The 22,398-nt window shown below is 39.0% G+C and overlaps 1 protein-coding gene across 5 annotated transcripts in view; it reads left to right on the top strand.

Annotated features, from left to right (window-relative positions):
• The window catches only part of slc8a1b (solute carrier family 8 member 1b), a 143,921-nt gene that overhangs the window by 95,039 nt on the left and 26,484 nt on the right, over nt 1-22,398 (top strand). For 4 of the 5 annotated variants that reach the window (XR_013296207.1, XM_077582129.1, XM_077582128.1 and 1 more), the window contains exons 5-9: nt 7,078-7,190; nt 14,393-14,553; nt 17,227-17,326; nt 21,842-22,027; nt 22,111-22,200. Coding sequence is in view for 4 of the 5 variants with exons in the window: in XM_077582129.1 (XP_077438255.1) it covers nt 7,078-7,190; nt 14,393-14,553; nt 17,227-17,326; nt 21,842-22,027; nt 22,111-22,200 (650 nt within the window). In the remaining variant the exon portion in view is untranslated. Of the gene's footprint in view, nt 1-6,807; nt 6,915-7,077; nt 7,191-14,392; nt 14,554-17,226; nt 17,327-21,841; nt 22,028-22,110; nt 22,201-22,398 lie in introns of all 5 variants that reach the window. The other variant, XM_077582130.1, reaches the window with a different exon arrangement.

Raw genomic sequence — 22,398 nt, 5'->3', positions numbered from 1 at the left:
AAATGGCAAGGGCACAACAGTAGATTAACTAATACTAGTAGCTAACTAGTGAGAGAAAGATGCTTGTGGACATTTTGGTCCAGTTAGTAAAGTCCAGGGACCTCATGTACTAAGACTTGCGTGGCTTTCATACTAAAAAACATGCCGTACGTCCATTTCCAGAAAACGTCGCACGCATAAAAAAATCAAGATGTACAAATCTGTGCGTACGTACGAATCCAAGCACATTCCTTTCATACATCTCAATCAATGCGGAAATGTTAGAGTACCCGACTGCTCCCTTTCCACACCTGTACATAAATATGCAAATTAGTATGAATAGGGCTTGCGGGTGGGAATAAGTACGATGCATGATAAGATAATCACATTATAAAGCATGAGGCACAAATGGAAAAAAAAACAATATGAGCTGGAGACTATTGTACACAAAGTAGAGGCCCGAAAAACTATGATTTTTAGCAGGCTGTTTTCGGAAGTCAATAACACCCTACGTGATGAAAGTGCCTTCGGAGTAGGGGCATCAAATTGTGATCGTGAAGGCTTTAAGTTAAATTTAATACAATAATTTAATACAACACTCTGCCGCCGCTGATACTGAATGAATGACGTGTTTAAGGAGCGTCGATCTGATTGTGATCGTGGAGGTTTAAACTTGGAAGACGCGCACCAAGCGCACAACTGCCCCTCCACCCACAGTGACAATATTCCGTGGCATGTCTGCCACGGATAAATAGAGGGCATGTTGAATGCGCTTGTTTAAGGGGCATCATTTTGACATTGATCAATTTGTGATCGGAAAACCTATGCTACCAACAACAACCTAGGCACATGTCGTCCGCCGTACACCCCCAGGACAACGATTTCGTCTTCGGTGCATGGATGCAGCCATCCACCGCCTCCTCACGTGGTGTAAAATGATATCTCAATATATTACATATATTTTTACAGCGATCACCTGGCAAAAAGTCCACCTCTTGCAACTGCCCAGCATCACCTCTACGACTCGCAAACGGCTCCAAAGCAAGAAAAGCGTACGCCAGCCAAGGAGTTGCCGTGAAGCACCGCACATCCCCGCGCTCATTTCACTCTTGATACATCTGAACGCGAAAGTGGAAAGATACGTACGCCGCGTTTGTACACACCCTTCATACATGAGGCCCCAGGAGTCTACTAGTTTGTGCCATATACTAGTTGGGCCTAGTGTAAATAGCCCAGCAGTTAATTAATAATATTTTAGTACGGTTTAATTGTGTTCTAGCAGACCAAAAGTGACAGTAGTAATGTAAATAAACAACAATAACTTACTAGTAAATCCGTTGTCCTACTAGTGCGCTAAAATGTCTTACTAGGTGAGAACAAAGAGCATATTTGTTCATGGACCTTAAGCTTGATGTCAAGGATATCGAATGAATGTGTTAACTCTTTTACTGCCAAAGACGTTAAATGGCGTTCTGCAAAAACCTACGGAGGAGCGGCAAAGACGTTAAAAGACGTCCACCCATTTATTTTTTTTATTTTTTTTTGGAAACGGGTGGAGTAAAGCCTTGCCCAGCTGTGGTGAAAGTTTCAAGGAGGTCTAGTGAGCCTAATGACTATTTTTGGCCCCTACAGGGCAGCGATGACTCTCTTTTGACAAGATTGGGTAGGCGTCAGTAGAAGACGTGAGGCGGAGCTAGAGGGGACAATGGCTGGGGAAGGGAAGAGAAGAGAACATGGCGACCGGTTTGCAAGCAGCTCACGCTCGAGCATTTTTTTTCAAAGACGAAAAGCATCGACCAACGCTAAAGACCACATTGATGACGACGATGATCATCATCGATGATGATGATGGTGACTCCGAGGTTGACGGCGAAGTTGGAAGCGCTGACGCGGCGGCTATGACGACGTTATAAAGGTTCACGGGCTAGCGATGCTAACACCGGAAAATGCGGAGCACGCTCAGGCGGACGTTCAATCGGACGACGAAGAGTGCCCCGAGTCCAATGCATATTCATCGGAGGAGTGGGTACAGTCTGCTACTTGCTATTCCCCGGAAAAAAAGGCCGTCAAGAAAGTGTAACGTCTGCACGCGAAACGGACAATCGAAAGTGAAAGTAATCTGTTGTGCAAATCCTGGTACCTCTCCTTGCACGCAGGAGAGCGTTACAAAAAGAAAAACTGTATTTGAAACATCCACATAATTGTAAATAGTACCACAGTTGCACATATTTGTAAATAGTTTGCGAAATTGTTTTGTCAAATTGTTACACTGTTGAATGAAAATAAACGTATTTTGCAATCCAAAAACACTGTTTCATTGTTGGTGGTGGTGTATTACAGAAGTAAAGCACTAATTAGGTGTTTGTGGCATCATTCATGAACAAAAAGAAGTGTAGAATTCACTAGAGTGCATGAAATAACATCGTTTCACAAAAAGCTCTTTTTCTCCGCTTTTTGTTTCAAAACTAACCATTTTCTATTGTTGATTACTGAAGAACGGAATAAGGTAGAAACAAACTTTTTTTTCTGATGAAAGATGAGAGTTCAATCTTTCATTTGGTAGTATGTGTGTTTCCATAGTCTAAACACAACATTTTCTGTGGACCTTGAAAGATCAGTCAAAATGCTTAAATCGGCTGGCACTGGCAACATCCCGTTTCTGAAAACGTCTGGCAGTCAAAGAGTTAATGGCTTCAGACACACACACGTGCGCATACACGGCAGCAGAGAGTCATTTGTTTACATTGTCCTCACCGTATATATCATCACATGACAGGTGCTTAGACACAGCTTAATGCAAACATTGTAGGCTACTGTCAAATATTATACGCACATAGCACTACAAGTTAGTGTGAGCGTGTTCCCCGCACGCACACACATCAGTCTGGAAACAATCTTCGCCGCCTTTGTTGGTGACCAAATATCACATCGTCATGACAACGCATCACACAAGCCAGTGTGTGGGTCACGTACAGAATATGTGGCTCATCTTTGGGGTTTTTGTGCATTTCGCGCCATGATTAATGTGTGCGTGTGTGCCGTCTGGAAGTGTGTGTGTGTGTGTGGTCATTTTCGATGTCTGCCAGCTTCAACAGACAAGTCACCATTCCCGAATTCAGGGAAAAAAGCATAGCCCACCACCCCCTCATCAATTTCCTGCTGTGTAACTAATATGGACGATGACCCGATTGGACCATTTTCCACATGACCTCACTGGATTTCGGCACCTGTTACCGCCATTATTGCCACACGAGAGGTTTGGTTAACAGGGCTACATTTAAAACGACAATTTCACACACTTTCATTTCGGTTCAGATTCTGATTCGTATTCTTAATTGAGGACAAGTGGGGCAGTGACCCACCAGATCCAGCAGATGGCGCAATGGTGGCCACTTTGTAATTCTCATTACAGCCATCTACAGGACTGGAGTCACACATGCAGTTTCATTTTAGTTAGTTGATGTATTGACAACTATGAGGTGGTGTGGTTGTGATGGATCCTAATGATTCAACATAAAGAGCCACTCAGAGGGCAATTAATTAAGGTATACATTTGCATAATAGTTTGAATATGCTTCATTAAGTGCATTCCGACATGCCTCCTCCGTTACCCTCACTAAATGGTCTCAATTCCCTTTTCTACCCTTTCTTTATATGTCACAGAATGCCTCCATCCCATCGCTATATTTCCTCTAAACCTTCACAAAATGTCCTCTACTTCACCTCTTTACCTAAAAAAAGACAACAATTCTCACTCCCTTATTATTCACTCTGAAAACAAATGTGTCTAAAAGAACCCAGTTACTGTTCAAAAAGAAACAAACTGCTACTTCACCCTTAAAATTGGTGGGCAAAAAAAATAAAAAATAAAAAGATTTAACAAAAATTCAAGAACAAAAATAAAGGTCAAATTGACTGAGCTTGTACTTGGGTCAATTTGATTTGTATCAAAGCAATCCAATTTTGGGGGTTGTTGTGTACAAAACATGGGTTGCCTTGTATAAAACAACACAGAAAGTTGGGTCAAATCAACCCATGTAGGTGGTTGGTCTAATTTTTGACCATATTTGGGTTATTTTTGACACAGCTTTTTCAAGAGTTGTTGGGTCAATTTGGCCCATTTAAAAAATATATATTATTAATTTTAGTTTGTGCGAAATTATCAGATTTTTTTTTTTTGTACAACGAAAACCCCAAACTTTGGTCAAATGGACCCAAGTAGCAGCCATTGCCTCATTTGATCGTACTTTTTGGGTTCAATGAATAACCCAAAAAACAACCCAGAAACTTTTGGGTACTTTTAGAGTTCAATGAATAACCCACAAAGTTGAGTCGGTCTCTTTTTGAACCAATTTGGGTTATTTTTGTCCCAACTGTTTTTACAGTATTCCTTCCAAGTGTCCTCTTGTCCTCTACTATAATTGCAGGAAATGTCCTTCACGTATGTTTCCCATTGCTCCTCCATATCTTCACAAAATGTCCTCCATTTCCCATCTCTGCCTCCACATCTTCCCTCCACCCCTTCTCTGTCGTTCTTATCGTTCAACTCTTCTCCATTTGCCATCCCTTGTCCCATCTGTCCACAAACTGTCCTTTATCCCTCATCTATCCTTTTACAGTAAATCCTCCATCCTTCTAGGATCGATCATACCTCCATTATAACCCATCCATCTACCCTCCATAATATCTACTCCATCCTTCCAAAATCTGCTATCCCTCTCTTTTCAAGCCTTGCTCCATTCACTTTCCTTAATCTCTCACCTGTTCACCATCCATCCACCCATCATCCCCTCCATCATTTCTCCAACTGTTGTGAGTGCAGCAGTCTGTTGGTGTTTGGCTTCTTCTCCAGTCCAGAAGGTTGAGAACTGTTCTCCATCTGCTCTTACGGGACAATTACAAATGAGCGTGATCCCCTCTAACAGGTTGATCCCCTCTGCTTTGTGTGTGTGTGTGTGTGTGTGTGTTAGTAATTTATAGGATTAAACTCTGCTTTGTTTGGATCAAGTGGGAGATAGAACAACCTGGGTGTGCGTAATGAGATAATGAGAGTGCTGCTACACGTCTTCTGCCACCATGACAATTAAGTCCATTAAAATGCCTTTAAAATGCTACGTGAACTACACACTGAACTACACACCTTGTTTTAATGCACTCTTTTGTATGCTTTAGTTTCACTATCACATATACTGTACAAATCTACAATGTTTGCCCGCTTTGGGTGCATTCTAATTTTATTTGTGCATGTTTCATAGCACACAGATAAGAAACATTGTCATTTGCTGTAACCAGAAGGGTTTTTAATGGCTTATTTCCACTACGTGCATCTGTGAGTGTTTTGATGTTGTGTCGCCCTACAGGCCAGATTACAAGCTGTCCTTGTAGTGGATTTGGATCTGGGGTTTTTGGTCCAGATGGAGGAACACAGATAAACAAGCACACATGCATCTTAATGAAAAGTACTCGATTGACGAGGGTTATCGACCCAGTGTTGTTGTAGTTGAATAGGGGCTTGATGAGTGGTTTTGAAAATTGAAGACTGAAAACTGAAGAGTGTTTAAATGAAGTTGCTCCTGCTTTCTTCATCCTCTTCTTTCTTCAACTATCCTTTCTGCACACTTTTTTCATGTGATCTTGAAGTCCTTTGTCCAAAATGTGCCACCACTAGTCGGTCCATTGCTAATTCAGCCAAACAAATCCCATTATAACTTGGTAGGACGTAATTTTGTTACAAAAACAAACCAGCTTTGAGGAACAGTATCGTTCCAAGTGGTTTGGTGGCCTTGGGTTCCTATTTAATCTCATTAAGGTCCACCTGAGGCTGAATCGTGACCTTGCAAAACAAATGTGTCCTACTCTCTATTGGACCACATTATTAAAGTGATTTTAACACTCATACAACATGGCTATGAATATTTTTGGCTGAATTACTTGAGGAAAAAAGTGATTTCCCATATGTAAAAGGGCAAAGTTTAATCCAAGATTAGTTCACATGTTTGGCGAAACACAGACTCTGTTGGTTCAATTTCCAACTACCAAAGTATCCAAAGTCTTGTGTATTTAACAATCAACATGTTTTTTTGCAAGATGATCACCTGATCCTTCTGGTATACATGGTTCAAATTTGGTAGCAATCAGAAAAAGAAAAAAAAACTCTACTTGGACAATTTTGTCTTTCAAAGATGTCCCAAAAAAGGCCAGAATTGTTGTAGAACTGCTTCAAACCAAACTAGCAAATTTCCCGTGTCTACCAGATTTCACATTGATAAGTCAAACTGGCTCTGGGGGCTGAATTTTCTAAATACATATTCCAGTAGGAGTTTGTCTTTAAATGACAATTAGAAGTGGGCAAAATTGTCCTTTTGAAGGCAAAATGGCAGACTTGCAATGTCTTTTTGGGTATGGCTTCTTGAGACATTTTTGTGCGGCTACTCCTGACAGACATGCCTACCAAATTTCATGTTGCTCAGTCGAACCAGCTTTAAGGGCTGAATTTTGTAAATATTCCAATAGAAGTTTGGTCGGTGAATAATCAAATAGACCTAAAATGAATTGAAATTTTAAACATTCTTGGCTAGTTTCTGTCGATTGTGCCACTACAAAATGTTTAATGTCAGCTAATGTGAACTTATTTTAGTATTTGAAAACCATCACAAAGTTGATTTATTACACCTTGAATATACTTTTGCCAAATAGATTTGCACTGTATGGTGGGAAATCCAAAACTTCCTGTTTCTTCTTAATTTTCCAACCTTTTCCTCACTTTTCTCTTTGCTTCTCTTTTCCCCCCTTCTCTTCTTCCTTTCCATCCTCCCTCCTCTTCTTCAGTAAAATCATCAACGTGAAAATAATTGACGACGAGGAGTATGAGAAGAACAAAACCTTCTACGTAGAGATTGGAGAACCTCGCCTGGTGGAAAGCGACGACTCCAAAGGTCGGCAGGAACCTCATTGAGCAAATCGCCGCCTTGTGCACCACATCTCCTCCTCATTTGTGTGTGTGTGTTTTGTGCATTCATTTGTGTCATGTTGTTTGGTTTTATACCATGCATGCATTTACCACCCCCTTTTATGTGTGTGTGTGGGTGTCCCATACAGGAAGAGCATAACGGTTAGGATCTTAGACCGAGAGGAGTACAATAAGCAGTCCTCCTTCTACATTCTACTCCAAGCCCCCCAGTGGAGGAGAGGCAACGGGACAGATTGGACAGGTGTGAGACACCCCCCCCCCCCTTCTCCATTCCCTGCTGCAAGGAGAACTCGCTCCACGACCCTCAATCAACTGGCCACCCTGTTTATACTCGTTAGTTTAAAAAATATATATATATAATTTGAATCAACAACTAATTTAGCATCTTTATACTGTTAATAAAGACCTCTGTAGTATGTTTTATCATCAAATTTAAAATACAAAGGCCCAAATCTAGCACCTCAATCTAAATCAGGACCAAATGTATACACTTTAATAGATACGTACCACACTTTTGTCATAAAGATTCAGTAATTAGTCACGGGGCAATAAACACTAGCAAATCAGTTTTAATATCTAACAAAATTGAATTGTAATTCATCATGCTTTTTTGTAATGAAGTACTGGTAACCTTTTCCATGATTAGCGTGACCTTTCATTGGTGATTGGCTGGGAAAAATCATATGCAGTAGTTCTACTGCGTGGCGTTCATTTTGCCAGGCGTTTTGATTGAGGTTAAGCACTTCTCTTGCTTCTCTCTCTCTAAATATATATATATATATATATATATATATATATATATATATATATATATATATATATATATATATATATATATATATATATATATATATATTTATTTATTTTTTTATTTTTTTAATTTAAAAAAATTATCTACTTTTCCTCCTTTCCTTCCCTTCGGAGATTTGCTTGAGTGGGAATCACACCTGTCCTCTCATCTTACTGCACCTCCTCCTCCTGGCTTTCTTTTTCTTCTTTTTACCTTTCAGGGCGCCTTGTATGTGATGTGAATCTGCTGCTAGGGTTTAAAATGTCAGAGCTTTCTCATGTGACATTTGTAAAGTGTTCACAGGTGGAATGGGCATAGAGGGTGAGAGAAAAAAACACACAGAGCCATAAAGCCTGTGCTTCACCCTAACTAGGTAGTAGCCTATGGGGATTTTTTAAATTATTTTTTAATCATCAGACAGTGATGATACCAGGAAGTAGCATGGCTGGACTAGCCATCTGGCATACAGGGAAGATGCCCAGTGGGCCGGCCTCTTTTGGGGCCGATGCAGTGCATTTGAATTATTTTTCACCCCAAGAGACTGGCCCACAATTTAGAGCATAGGTGTCAAACTCCGGTCCTCGAGGGCCGGAGTCCTGCAGGTTTTGGATGTTTCCCTTCTCCAACACAGCTGATATACTGTATGATCAACTCATCAGCAAGCTCTGCATAAGCATGATAACGATCCTGCTGATTGGAATCAGCTTGTGTTGGAAAAGGGAAACCTGCAGGGCTGCGACCCTCGAGGACCGGAGTTTGACATCTATGATTTAGAGGGACCAGTCTGTTAATCCCTTTCAAATATAGGTAGCAATATGAAACATCATAAATAATCATCAGTGGCAGAACTACAGGGAGTCCTCGAGTTACGTTGTACGCGACCTGCGTCGTTTCGACTTTACGGCGCCATGCACCTTCTTTTTCAGGAATTTCCCACACTAATCTCGCCATTTTAATGTTATTTAAAGTTGTGTCGTTACCTCCAGCAACGGGCGTGCATCGAGCAGGTCGGCTCTCCATCAGGCGCGTTACATTTCCGTGTTTAAGTTTGAATTAGCTCTGCTCCGCCGTCTGTCAGCAATGAATGTCCATGCAGAAACACAAAATATTGGTTCTGGCTCTTTCGGATCACGCAAATCTGTTTTTTAACGGGGAATTCCGACTTAAGTCAAAATTCGGGTTACTTCGCCAGCGTAGGAACCGAACTCCGCCGTAACTTGAGGACTCCCTGTTCATGTTAGGCAAGAGTAGGGCTGGGCCAGGCCAGCGGCCCTAAGTCAAAATGCCAGGGCCGATTTTTTGGGTGTGTGTGTGTACCAGTCCAGCCCTTGGCAGTAGACTATAACAACACCAGTAGGAAGACTCTGACTTCAATTGAGTCTACCTCTATAACAACCCTCAGAACATGGTGATGATACCAGTTAATATACTGTGATAACATAAGTAAGAAGAATGGGATATTAAGTACAGACGCTCCCCAACTTACGAACGAGTCCGTTCCGAGCGGTCGTTCGTAAGGTGAATTTGTTCGTAAGTTGCTTCAGCGCTATATTTTGCTTCAGCGCTATATTTTGTATTCTAATTTATGTTTAAAGCCAATATAAGTATATTGAAGGTTTATATAAGTATGTTTAAGGCTTGTATACAAATAAACTGCATTGGTTTGTACTGAAAAAACTTTTAATAAAATGGAGAGAATACAGTACAGTACAGTACAGTACAGTACTGTACGTACAGTACAATGTTAGAGAGAGAGCGAGAGACACTTAATTAAGAACACTTAGGAAGAAGTTGAGGGTCGAGGAGACCCGTTTCGTCGACATTGAAGATCTGCTTAGCCGAATAGCCACCCTCGTCAATGATCTCCTTCAACACTTGGGGGAATCGCTCGGCAGCCTCTTTGTCCGCAGATGCTGCCTCTCCGGACACGGACACATGGTGGAGATTAGCCCTCTTTTTGAAACGACAAAACCACCCGTGGCTGGCAGAAAACGTTTCTTCGGCAGCGCTTTCCCCAGCCTTAGCCTTGACATCCTCAAAGATAGATTTGGCTTTCTCCTGAATGAGCATAAGGCTCAGAAGAATACGCCGCTGCTGCTGATCCTCGAGCCAAATGGTGAGAAGTTTCTCCATCTCTTCCATGAGTACGTAATGAGAAAAAAAATAGAGGAAGAGGAAGAGGAAGGTCGATGCTGGGTGAGCTCTCACAGCGTGGGTAAACTCTCACAGCGCCAAGCGTCGGTATTAGCGGCGGAAAGAAGCACTACACTCGGAAAAAGGCGCACAATACAAAATCTAACTCTTTCCGGACATTTTCCGACACACGCACAGAAATGTTCGTATGTACCGTTGTTCGTAACTCGAATGTTCGTAAGTAGGGGAGCGTCTGTAGTCCGTTATGACACCAGTAAGTAGCCAGTGACGACATCATTAAAAAGACTATGACATCAACAACGACCGTATTTTCATGACCATAAGGCATATATTAAAATGCGCAGTCTCAGTTACAGGTGGTATTTCTATATTTAACAGATACTTGAGGTGCACCATGGCGCAGGCACGGTAAAACATATGCTATCTTAAAACATACGGTAGCATGCTTTCACACTAATACATACTCGCACGCATGCTAGCACATGTTTTTAAAAAGGCAGCAGAGCAAAACTAGATTGTACTTTATTGAAGTATTTAACAATGTAAACAATCCATTCACTAACTATGGCTCTAATAAAGCGAATGCACCAAGACGTCCATCTGTGTCTTAATACAGGAAATGTGGTCCTGGTTGAGGACTGGCAGGCATGATAAGAACCCGAAAGACTCATCTAAAAGATGACGTAATCTTTCAGTTGAGTCTTTTGGGTTCTTATCTTAAATGCTTCCATACACAGTCAGTCAAGCGGAGCGCTTACTCAAGTCACACACAACATTTAAAGATTTTGGAACTCGGTGCACACATAGGGTGCACCTCATTATTATTTTTGAGAAAATTTAAGACTTTTAGGTGCGCCTTATAGTTGAAAATATGGTAGGCCCTTGTAAGACTATTGAGTAGAATGTGATAACAATCATAAGTAGTATTGTGTGATATCAATGTGTGGATAGTTATGATACCAGTACAGGTAATTAGACTTTGACGACACCTATCACTAGACTGTGACAATACCAGTTAATAGACAGTGACAACACCACCGACCCGTAAATGACTTTTTCATTATAATCAGGCTCTTTCCTCTGATTGGCTGGGAGAAATCACATTGGTGTGTGGCATCCATTTTGACACCAAATATGATTGCTGTTCAAATGGCTGCACACACTGCCACAGTCATTCTAAGGGAGTTTATATTTGTGCTGAGGGGAAAAAAACAAATACACAGCCAAATCAAAGCACTTGAAAAAAATATGATTTTGATTTTTTTATTTATTTTGTCCAAAATTACAAAATAGTCATTGAATGTGTAAGTGCTGGTGTCTTTGTATAGATTGAACATATCACTGTATTTTCCACTTGATGTCCGGAGGAGAAATTTTATGTCTTTACTCCACCTATACTCGACAGTGTACACTCATTAAAGCAAGTCCATATGATATAACACACACAAACACACACGCACAAGAGTGCTATCACTGCTTTGTGTTGACCGCAGGCGTGTGTTTATGGATCATAACTTGAATTTTGGCTCTGACAGAATCAAAGCAAGGAAATGAAGCACACCTCCTGGATACACACACGCATACCCACTTTGCGCGCCGCAGTGCTTTGTGGGTATTTAATGCTCGTGTTTTATGTCTCCACTGGGCTCTAGATTGGTCCTGCACACATTTTTATGACCTCCATGTCCGCATGTGAGTGTACTTGTGTGTCATCGGAAAAGTCATCAGATGAGGCCCTCGTTTCATCGTTCTCATCAGGCACTGTGTTAGACATTAGTAGTTTCACCATCTAATGAGATCCAATATAACTGCTGTTGATTATTCAAGCTACTAATAACATGTCTATTAGAGGTGGGAATCTTTGAATGTCTCACGATTCGATTCGATTCTGATTTTTGGGCCTGCGATTCAATTCAGAATCGATTTTCGATTAGGAACGATTTTTGATTCAAAATGATTTGATTGACAATGATTTTTGCTTCAATCTATAGATGTGCAAGGAATTGTAATGATCTACTCCAGTCTGACTCGCTAATGCTAATTAGCGCGCTACTCGCGGCACTTTTATCACTCAAAAGAACGACTCCACACTGGAAAAAAAATGTATTGCAATAACTTGATCGTGACTTTTTCCTTCTACTCTCTAATGTGGCTACAACTTAACAGTGTATTAGACCGCGTGGAACCACACTGCCCCTCAGTGGCCAAACCGGGTACAACATGAACAGCGCTCCAAATACGCACACACAGACAAAGGCAAGACAGTATAAAATAATTTAAATAAAATCGTTTTTGGGACATTTAAAATAGATTCTGAATCGTACTAAATGAGAATCGCAATTCTTATGAGAATCGATTTTTTGGGCACACCCCTAATGTCTATGCTTGTTTTGAGTTTTGACTGGCATTTATACAAATTAGGAGGTGTAACCGATATCAAAAGTAGAACATGCACTTCCTCTAATTATACAAGTGTGAATGATATTTGAGGACTTTTGTAACCAATGTGTGCCTTCACAAGAAAGCTGACTCAACACGAATGTCTAGTTTTGTTTTATTCTCAACTCGCAGGTGAGGTCACACACATCCGACGTGTGTGTGAGCGAGAGAGAAGTTTGCAGATGGCCTCGTGATATTACACGTTTATGTTGTATTATAAAAAAAATATTTTAAAAAAAGCCTAGGGAGTGCAAGAGGCGAGAGGCGAGTTCACAGCAAGCTGAAAGTGCAGCGTGTGAGGAAGGAACAGCCCTGAGAGGGGGAAACAGCCCAAAACACATGGGTCAAGACCCACACACAACACATACACTCACTCGCACACAGCGGATCTCAGTGGGAAAATACGTGACAGATTTTGTCTGACAGCAATGTCCTCTCACCCTCCTTTTTCCTTGACTCCTGTGTGTGTCTGTGTGAGTGTGTCCATGTTGTGTTGCATAACCTCAGTGTTAGCATATTCTAATTGTGAGAATACACACTTCTTTCACATTCTCCTAATCATTTTTTTAATTAACTTATTTTTTCCTATTCTATACTTCATCTCAACAATAATTCCACAGCATCTTAGTTCATCATTAGCTCTTCAGGATTCATGCGTAATTCCATCAATTCTCTAGCACCACGACAAGAGACAAAAAAACGAGTGATAGTCCACCTCCTGCGGTTGTCGCAGCCATCTCGTGTCATTCATTTGGTCGCTATGAGCGTCTGTGGACATGTTAAGTCTGCGTTATTAGCTTAAACGGGCGGCGACAGTGGCGCAGCATAACCTAGAGGGCCCGATTGTCACCATGGCCACCAGCGCTTTGACTTTAATTACTACTTTGTTGTCAAGCAGTTACATAGGTTACTACTTGTATTTTGTTCATTAAACACAACTAAATTAAGTTAATTGAACATTTGAAACAGCATCGGGTGAAGCTACTTAGCTCACTTACTAATTTCCATGCTAGCCGCAAAACATAGTTTTTTTTAAAATATCCTATTAAAACATTGTGTAAATGTGCTACTTAATAATACTTGTCTCAGGGTTGTTGCATTTCACATTACATGAGAATGTTGAACATTTTTGTAAAGGCATTCGATCACAAGCAAATGTTAGCCCTATGTCAGGTTAGGCATTAGTCTCTACCCAAATAAAAACAATTAGCTAGATGAATTAATAAATATATTGAAATATTATGACGTTGTCGCTACCCACTTCTTCTATTATTTAAGATATAAAGCAACAAAATGATATGCATGTAATGTGAAATCAGAGATAAAGATTCATTTTTCGATGCCTCGCAGAAAGCTAGCTTGCTAACGCTATGCTAACAACTGAACAGAAGGGGTGGGGGACTGGCATTAATTCAAAATATATTGTCAATCGGTTACTCACTACTTGTGTATATTGTTAATTAGACAAGACATTATTAAGTTAAAATAACTTGGGGATTCAGTTTTCTTTGTTTTCAGAGAAAGCAAGCTTTCTAACTTCTTTGCTAGTGACTTTACGATTACACTTTTTAAAATGTTTCAAAATGTGTTTGACTTGATTGTTACAGTTCACACTTCTCAACAATCTAACCACTAGCTTTATTTGCTTTGGTCGTGTTAAAATGTTTTAAAACGTTTTGTTTGTTTTTATTTAGCTTAATTACTACATTATTGTCAACCTTTTACCTGTTTCCTACTACTTGTGTATTGTTAAACACAACAAAAATAAATAAAGTTTTGTTTGTTGTCCTCACAGAATGCTAGCTCATTAACTTGCTAGTGACTAGCCAATTATCTTTCATCCTATTAAAATGTTTAAAACTTGTTACTTGGGCAATTGTTATGGGGTTGGTACGTAACGTTTGACATAACATGATGTCCTAAATTTAACTGTATTTTTAGCATTGACAGCATTACTCAATTGTTAGCATATGTTAGCTCATTAGCGCAGTAGCCCCTCTCCAAATAGACGCCGCACTTAAAATCGTATATACTGTATATACTGCGATGTGTTTGTGCAGAGGAGAAGCAGCAGGAGCAGAAGGAGGAGGAGATTGCGGAGGAAGAAGAGGCTCTGACAGGGAAGGACGAGGAGGAGAGGCGCATCGCCGAGATGGGTCGACCCATGCTGGGAGATCACGTCAAACTGGAGGTGGTCATTGAGGAGTCCTACGAGTTCAAGGTAAGGATGACTAAGTCATCAATGAGCACGGTCGGAATATTTACCGTACTTCCTTAAATGGTAGCCGCCGCTATAATTGACTTCATGACCCAAATAACAAGCAGGGGCATTGCTAACCTTATACAAATTCCTCTTTTTGTCATTTCAGGAAACAAACATTTTGTTTTTACATTGTTAGAAATACGGAATTATGACAATTATATTTTAAAAAATAAATAAATAAAAGAAGCCATGTCCAGAACATGATGTGGATAACTCAGGGATAGGCAAATTCGGTCCTAGAGAGCCGCAGTCCTGCATGTTTTTGGTGTCTCCTGCCTCCAACCCAGGTGTTTCAAATCATCAGCTCATAATTACGTTCTGCAGGAGCCTCTCAGCTGTGTTCGAGGAGGGAGACATCAAAAACATGCAGGATTGCGGCTCTCTAGAACCAAATTTGCCTTCCCATGGGTTATGTGAATATGTTTGGCAAAAAAGAGTGCTAAACTAACAGAAAAAGTAATTGCCATGGCAACACGCAGCAATGACGCCAGTGCGCTCCATGAAGTGGTGAGATGAGGTTGTTTGTTCCAATCTTGTGATGCCAGGGACTTTTTTGCTTCTGGCATAAAGTGCTTTGTGATTGTTGCATTTAAGACAATACACAACACACACACACACACACACACACACACACACACAGATACACATTCCACAATCACACAAAATGTCACAAAGCTTGAGGATGTATATGGGAAATAATTGCTCTACTCCCACGTACTCTTTAGACAAGTGTACACATAATCATGGCGTGTGTGTGTGTGTGTGTGTGTGTGTGTGTGTGTGTGTGTGTGTGTGTGTGTGCGCGTGTGTGTGTGTGTGTGTGTGTGTGTGTCAGAGTCAGACAGACAGAGAGACGGACAGAGAGCAGGAAAGACACACGAATAACAGCCATGATTGCTGACCTTATTCACCTGCCAAATAGTGCACCCACACATCCAACATGAATCACACGCTCTGTTACCATATCACACCACCCACATCTATCTATTACTGCCACTCACAGGACTGGGGTGGAACTGCATCTCTTATTTTGATTTACATTTCTCTCTGAATTGCCACAAACTCGAATACAAAAAGGGAAGCAAAATTCTTGCCTTTTCGTGTCTTCTAATCTCTCCTTCCAATTTAGGCTCATTTGAAGAACATTTTTGAAGGACCGAGATTGTAGTCTTCCACACACATACACACATCAGTGCTAATTAAGCGAGCGACGGGACTGTTATCCTCCTCCTTTCTTTGCACTTTAAAGGGAGAACCGGGTTGCTAATTGTGTTGAATGGATCATGGAGGGGGAAAGATAAAGCTTTGCACACACACAGAGGAACACACACATACATGCAAACAGAGGTGGGGGTTTTTTGTGTTCTTGCTGTTATGACTTGTGGCATAAATTATATTGCACCAAAGTCCAATAAAAAAAGGCACACATGAAACTTTGGGGATCTGCTGCCAATTATAGCAGAAAAGGGACAAGGAGAGGTGAAGAAAATTCATTCAGGAGCAACTTTTAAGAAATTTACTTTGTCTAAATTCAAGTTGTCATGACAATTGGGAGTCTGTGTGCAAGAAATTAATACATGTGATTAGATAATAACGTGAATGCCGCATAAAATACTGTACAGCAAATTCCAATTTAAAAAAAAAGAGACAATTTATAGCAAAGGAAACAACACAAGGAATTTATTTTTGTTATATACGCTGAAGGGTGTATGTAAAAAATCCATACTTTTGCGTGTCCAATAAATCAAGTGATGAGATCATTAATACATGTGATTAGATAATAACGTGAATGCCGCATGAAATACTGTACAGCAAATTCCAATTTAAAAAAAAGAGACAATTTATAGCAAAGGAAACAACACAAGGAATTTATTTTTGTTATATACGCTGAAGGGTGTATGTAAAAAATCCATACTTTTGCGTGTCCAATAAATCAAATGATGAGATAAGACATGAACAGAGTCCCTGCGCAGGATGATTTATTCCGGAGATCTCCAGTCACATCATTGAATCAAACTCAAACAGTTTCAGATCAATAATGCCCCTCCTCCTTCGAAGAGCCAGCTTTTTATTACAATCAAGTCTAAAAGAAAAATACCTCTTCCTCCTCCTCTCATGAATAAGTAAATATGTTATATAAGAGACGAAAACAGATTACAAAAACAGAATTCTCAGTTGCACCTGTGTTCAAGACAAAATATACTTTCAGGGCACTTCTCGTGCTTCTTCCCATAACAAAATCTCACAAACAAGTTGAACTGGACAGCTCCTAATGTAGTAGAGTTGTGGGAGTGCGCGCTCTCTCTCACGAAAGAATGTGTTTTCGCACAGAACACTGAGAAGGAACTTCTAGACCAAACAATGTGTACCAGCATAGTTTAAGGTCAAATTATACTGAGTTCAAACACTATTTTACCTACTTCACATCTATAAAACATTTCAACATGGTTAATATATGAAATAAAGAATTGAAAATGTTAATAATGTACAACAACGCCAACTTTCACTTTGGAAAGATTTACACACATTCCCCCAAATCTCCACTGGGGGTTTGGGATATGTTTTTCCAAATTGAACAGTTTGTGTACCACAGAATGAAGAAAATATATTTTTTCTTTTCATCTTTATCAGAATACAGTGGACAAACTTATAAAGAAGACCAATCTGGCTTTGCTGGTGGGGACTAACAGCTGGAGAGACCAGTTCATAGAGGCCATCACAGTGAGCGCAGGTACGACTCGCTAAGATGTTATATGTATTCATACCTACCCATTTTCTGCCTCTTTTTTTAAATAATACACCAATGATTTTCAAGTGCATTTGAATTGGCTGTTGATTGACAGATTGTCTTTTTGTAGGGCTCCATAATGTTGAAAGCAACAGCTTGGAAAAAGGCTGATGTTTGTACATGTATGTAAAGGTCAGGCCATCTGTCTACTTTGAGAGGTGACACTTCATCAAGTGTGCTTAGGATGTTGTTGCCTGGCAACCAGTAGAGAATTCAAAGAACCCTGGCCAAGCAATCATCTAATGTGATGATGATTGAGCCTTGGAGGTGCTTCTGGTGCATTTACATGTAATTGATGTGTTTCTATACATGCATATGATCGGACCCAACACAAAAGCTTCAAATGTTGCTTGTTCTCATTGTTTTGTTGTAGTGCTAATAAGTAGGGCTGTGTATCGATTCTAATTTCCTCAATCTATTTGATTTCAAGTTCTTCCATTTTGATTTTTTTTTTCTCCCCCGATTCGATTCACTTCACTTCAATCCAATATTGATTAACTAAGGAACATCAATTATCATCAATTATTCTGAAATATCGAGGACATGATAGACATTCAACAAACATTAAATTACAAATAAAATTTTGCAAAGACAGTCACCGGTTAAACGATAAATTAATCAAAGTAATATATGTAATATGTGTTATAAACATTTAAGTGCTACACAAATATTGACATCAGCAAGAATGAGGTGAAAACATTTCAGAATTTAAATTAGATAATTGTAAATATAAATAAAAAGTATGCTGAATTGCCTATCAATGATATCATTATCAATAGTTAGTATCACTCAATTGTCTAACAAGTGCACTAAGTCAGGTCTTTAATAAATGAAAGAAAAAAATGTTTTAATTAATGTGAACATTACATTTCAGGAAAACAGTAAGATACCAAAAAATTTGGCCTTTAAAATTACATTTTCTTATGAATTTATAGGAAAAAAATATGTTAAAATAATCGATTTATGGCTTTATGAATCAATATCAGGCTCGAAAAGGAAAACCGATTCTATATTTTTTTTTAACCCAGCCAGCCCTACTAACAAGCAATATATAAATCTAAATCGATGTACGTATATTTCAAATTGAGACCATAAAGTCTTATTGAATTCAACTAAGTATGACATTACGCAATGGTTTACTTTTTACCCTTTACTTTAAAATATCACTTCATCACCAAAACGTGTGCTGAAATAAAATTATTTAATACCTATTTATTTATGTATTTATTTATTTAGTTAGTTAACAAATCAAGTATGTAGTTTGTTTGGACGTTACAGTCCACTTGAATTGGAGCCAAGTCATGCAGTGACACTCCAGGTCCAGCAGATGGCGCTTTATATACTGTATATATTTTTTAGAGGAGTATTTTCTTCGCTTTTACGCCATTTTGGTTTGCTTGCATTGGAGCCAAAAGTGACCCTCAAGATCCAACAGATGGAGCTACAATATTCCCGCCACCTACAGGACTGGACTGTTGCCTGAGACATGTTAAGGATTGTTGTCCTTGTTTGAGGTCTGCTCTCTTAAATCCACATATAAGTGACATCTAATTGCTTCTCCAAGCCTTTCAAACCTAAAGCCAATTGGATTTAAGGTTGTTGTTGTTGAGATTCTGTGAGTTCCTCCCCTCATGTGGATTCCGCACCTCATTAGCTGCTTTAAGTGCAATGTGGGAGGTTAATTACCTTTTCCGGGACGGTTAAAGTGTCAAACTCAGCCAAGGCATCATGGCCGGGCCAGGGCCCTCCTCTCTGAGGTTGTATTTGGTAATTGATGGAAGACTTTGTGGAATAGATTGAGATGATCTGCCCATCACCTGTAGATGAAAGAGAAGAAAAGATCCGATCCTCAGGGATGTGTTCTTCGACCTCTCGTTTATCGAAATATAATGCTACTACGATTCCAGTCTTGTTCATTTAATGAATTAATCAACCAAGTGTTGAATTGTGGGAATGAAGCATTCCCACATATGTTATTGTGATTTTTATTCTCGACACTTTTTTGCTGCGTAACAACTCCCACATAATTCAATCCGTTCAAATTTCAACTTGCTTCAAAAATTCACACCTCCCAGGATATATATATATAATGATTAAATGCATGATAGTTTTCAGCATCAGATGACACTTTTCAAAATAAATACACAATTAGCCATGGTTTCAAACAAGTCATGTTAGCTCAGTGTTTGGAGCAATTGCTTTCCACCATGGAGCACCTGGGTCAAACCCCGCTTGGACCACATTTTCGTAATTCATCTTTCAATTTACTTCATAAGCACATGCTTTCAAATCTTGGCATTCAGCTTTTCAGCATTCCCACGCAATTTCTGCAGAAATTGCACTATGTCTAGTTAATTTAGTATTCACTTTTGTCCACGTCCACTATAGTTACAATATTCACGTCTCTGTGACTTGATTGACGAATGGCGTCCAATCAGTTAAATGAGTGGGTGTCACACGTGTTCACACAAAGGAGATGTTGAAGGGTTTCCAATCAGTCGGTGATGAGCCTTTCGGTAGGACAGGAGTATCATTCAACCATGCCACCCATCATATACAGTAAGTGGTGCCACCAAATATATGGTTGGTCCAAAATTGTCCTTTTTTTGTACAAATATGACTGACGCATGATGTCAGTTGTTTTTGCGGCATGATTGATTGACTGACTGCTCTTACTGATGAATGGCTGCTTTGTTTACTAGAAACAATCAGATTAATGGTACCTACAGTATTTATCTGGGGATTGTGTATGTGCGCATGTGTGCTAGAGGACACCTGACAGGAGTGGCGTCACATGAATATAAACATGAGCATGTCAGCACAAGTCAGATGCACACACACACGCGCAGTAGAGGGCTGCTGTCATACAGATGCAGCTCGTGTTTGTGCTTTAAATTGGAGCTGCCAAGCCATCTCGGAAAACAATCAGAATTTCAGATGAGCAGATACTGAATATAAAATAAAAATAAAATTAAAATAAACATTGCTACAAGTTTGAGATGTTTAAAGCTTAAAAAGTAAAACAATATTCATATAAAAAAAATCATGTGAAAATAAATGTAAAGCATTATAAAATAATAGAGTATATTTAGTGAAATGTGCGCAGTAATTAAGATCATCACACATTCAAATCAACCTTTTTAATACATTCTAGCCAATCAGATCATATTCCACTCTATTTTGGTGCTTCCCAGTGGACAGGCGCACCCTTATAATTAACACACAGAGGTACTGGGGGGGCTGACCTTCTACTGGCCATTTAATACATACTTAATGAGTAGATTAGCCACTGTGTGCTGACCCTTTGAAAAAGGAAACATTTATTTTTAACCACATAAAAGTCTCAATGATTTTGCTGTCTAAAGCGAAGGAACAACGTGGTGTAGGTGGAGGAAGTTAAGTAACAGTATGTTCCGTGATGGCACAAATGCTCAGAGCAGCATTATTCTGATGAATAGCTATATGCTACGTCACATGTATCACGAAAGCAAACATCCATTAAAAATGATAGAAATAAAGAAAGAATAAACATATTTTTATTCATTTAATTGTTCAAGGGGCATTTTTAAATATCTTCATTTTAATTTATATTAGAGTTATTATTTTTGATTGCCATTGCATTTGCATTATTATTATTTAATTAATTTTAGTAGTCTACCATTATTTTACATTTACTTATGTACTTATGATACTTATTAATTTATTTTGTATTATTTTGGTTTATCAGTCTTTACTACATTTATTCCACATAAAGCACTCTGTATGCAGTGATGGTTGTTTTAAAGTGCTTTATAAATAAAGTTGAGTTGAGTATTTTTCACTCGCTTTTTAGAAACCTTTTTTTATGTTTTTGTATTTTAATATTGTATTATTTTGGTAACTTATTCCAATTATTAATTAAAAATATAGATTTAAATGTATTTTATGTTCTGTTATTTGTATTTATTTTTACTTCTGTATTATTAAATTCTTATTTTAGTGTCAGCTTTTTAATATATTTTCTATCAATTTCTTTAATGTTACATTCATTATAATTATTATTATTATTAATGGTATTTTTCTTAATATTTTTCATATATTTTAATATTAATACTGTATTATTTATAGCACGTTCCTTTTTTAATAAACACAGTGGTATTATTATTGTACTTTTATTATTATGCTAGTATATTAAAATAATTTAATTGTATTATTTAATATTTGATTCAAAATGTATGTATTTTAATATTTTTATCATTTTTATATGTAATTTTTTATTATTATTTTGTAGTTTTTAAATTGATTTTATTTATGTTAATTTAATTGTATTTAATCTCATTAAACCTTAAATTATTATTTACATTACCCACATATTTATTGCGTTTTTTTTTTTCTTCAAATGAAAACATTATTATACCTTGTATTTATACAATATTTGTCTCCTTCAACTTTTCTCTGTCCTTTTCTGCATGCGTCCAGGCGAGGATGACGATGATGACGAGTGCGGCGAGGAGAAGCTGCCGTCATGCTTCGACTACGTCATGCACTTCCTCACCGTCTTCTGGAAAGTCCTGTTTGCCTTCGTACCGCCCACCGAGTACTGGAACGGCTGGGCGTGCTTCGTCGTGTCCATCTGCATGATCGGGCTGCTCACCGCCGTCATAGGTACGTCACCACGCCATGTATATGTGTATGTATACTGAGTGTGTGTCCAAATGTTACACTTCCACGTGAATGTGTGGTTACAGGCGACCTGGCGTGTCACTTTGGCTGCACTGTGGGCCTGAAGGACTCGGTCACAGCGGTGGTCTTTGTTGCGTTGGGAACGTCGGTACCAGGTGAGCTACAATGACTGATGCTATTTGTTAACCTGTCTGGGGCAATTCGCATTATGTGTTAGCATGAAACTCGCAGATTTTATGGAAAAGTTATGCAGCTGTTTTAAATACACATGTAATTATTTGTGTTCTACAAGTATGTTTAATCCTAAAGTAAGCTTCAACTGAGAGTGGCAATGAAAAGCTCAAGAATTAGAA

This window comes from Vanacampus margaritifer, chromosome 12 (genome assembly GCF_051991255.1).
Source record: "Vanacampus margaritifer isolate UIUO_Vmar chromosome 12, RoL_Vmar_1.0, whole genome shotgun sequence".
Lineage (NCBI taxonomy): Eukaryota > Metazoa > Chordata > Actinopteri > Syngnathiformes > Syngnathidae > Vanacampus > Vanacampus margaritifer.
This window is presented reverse-complemented; position numbering and strand designations above follow the sequence as displayed.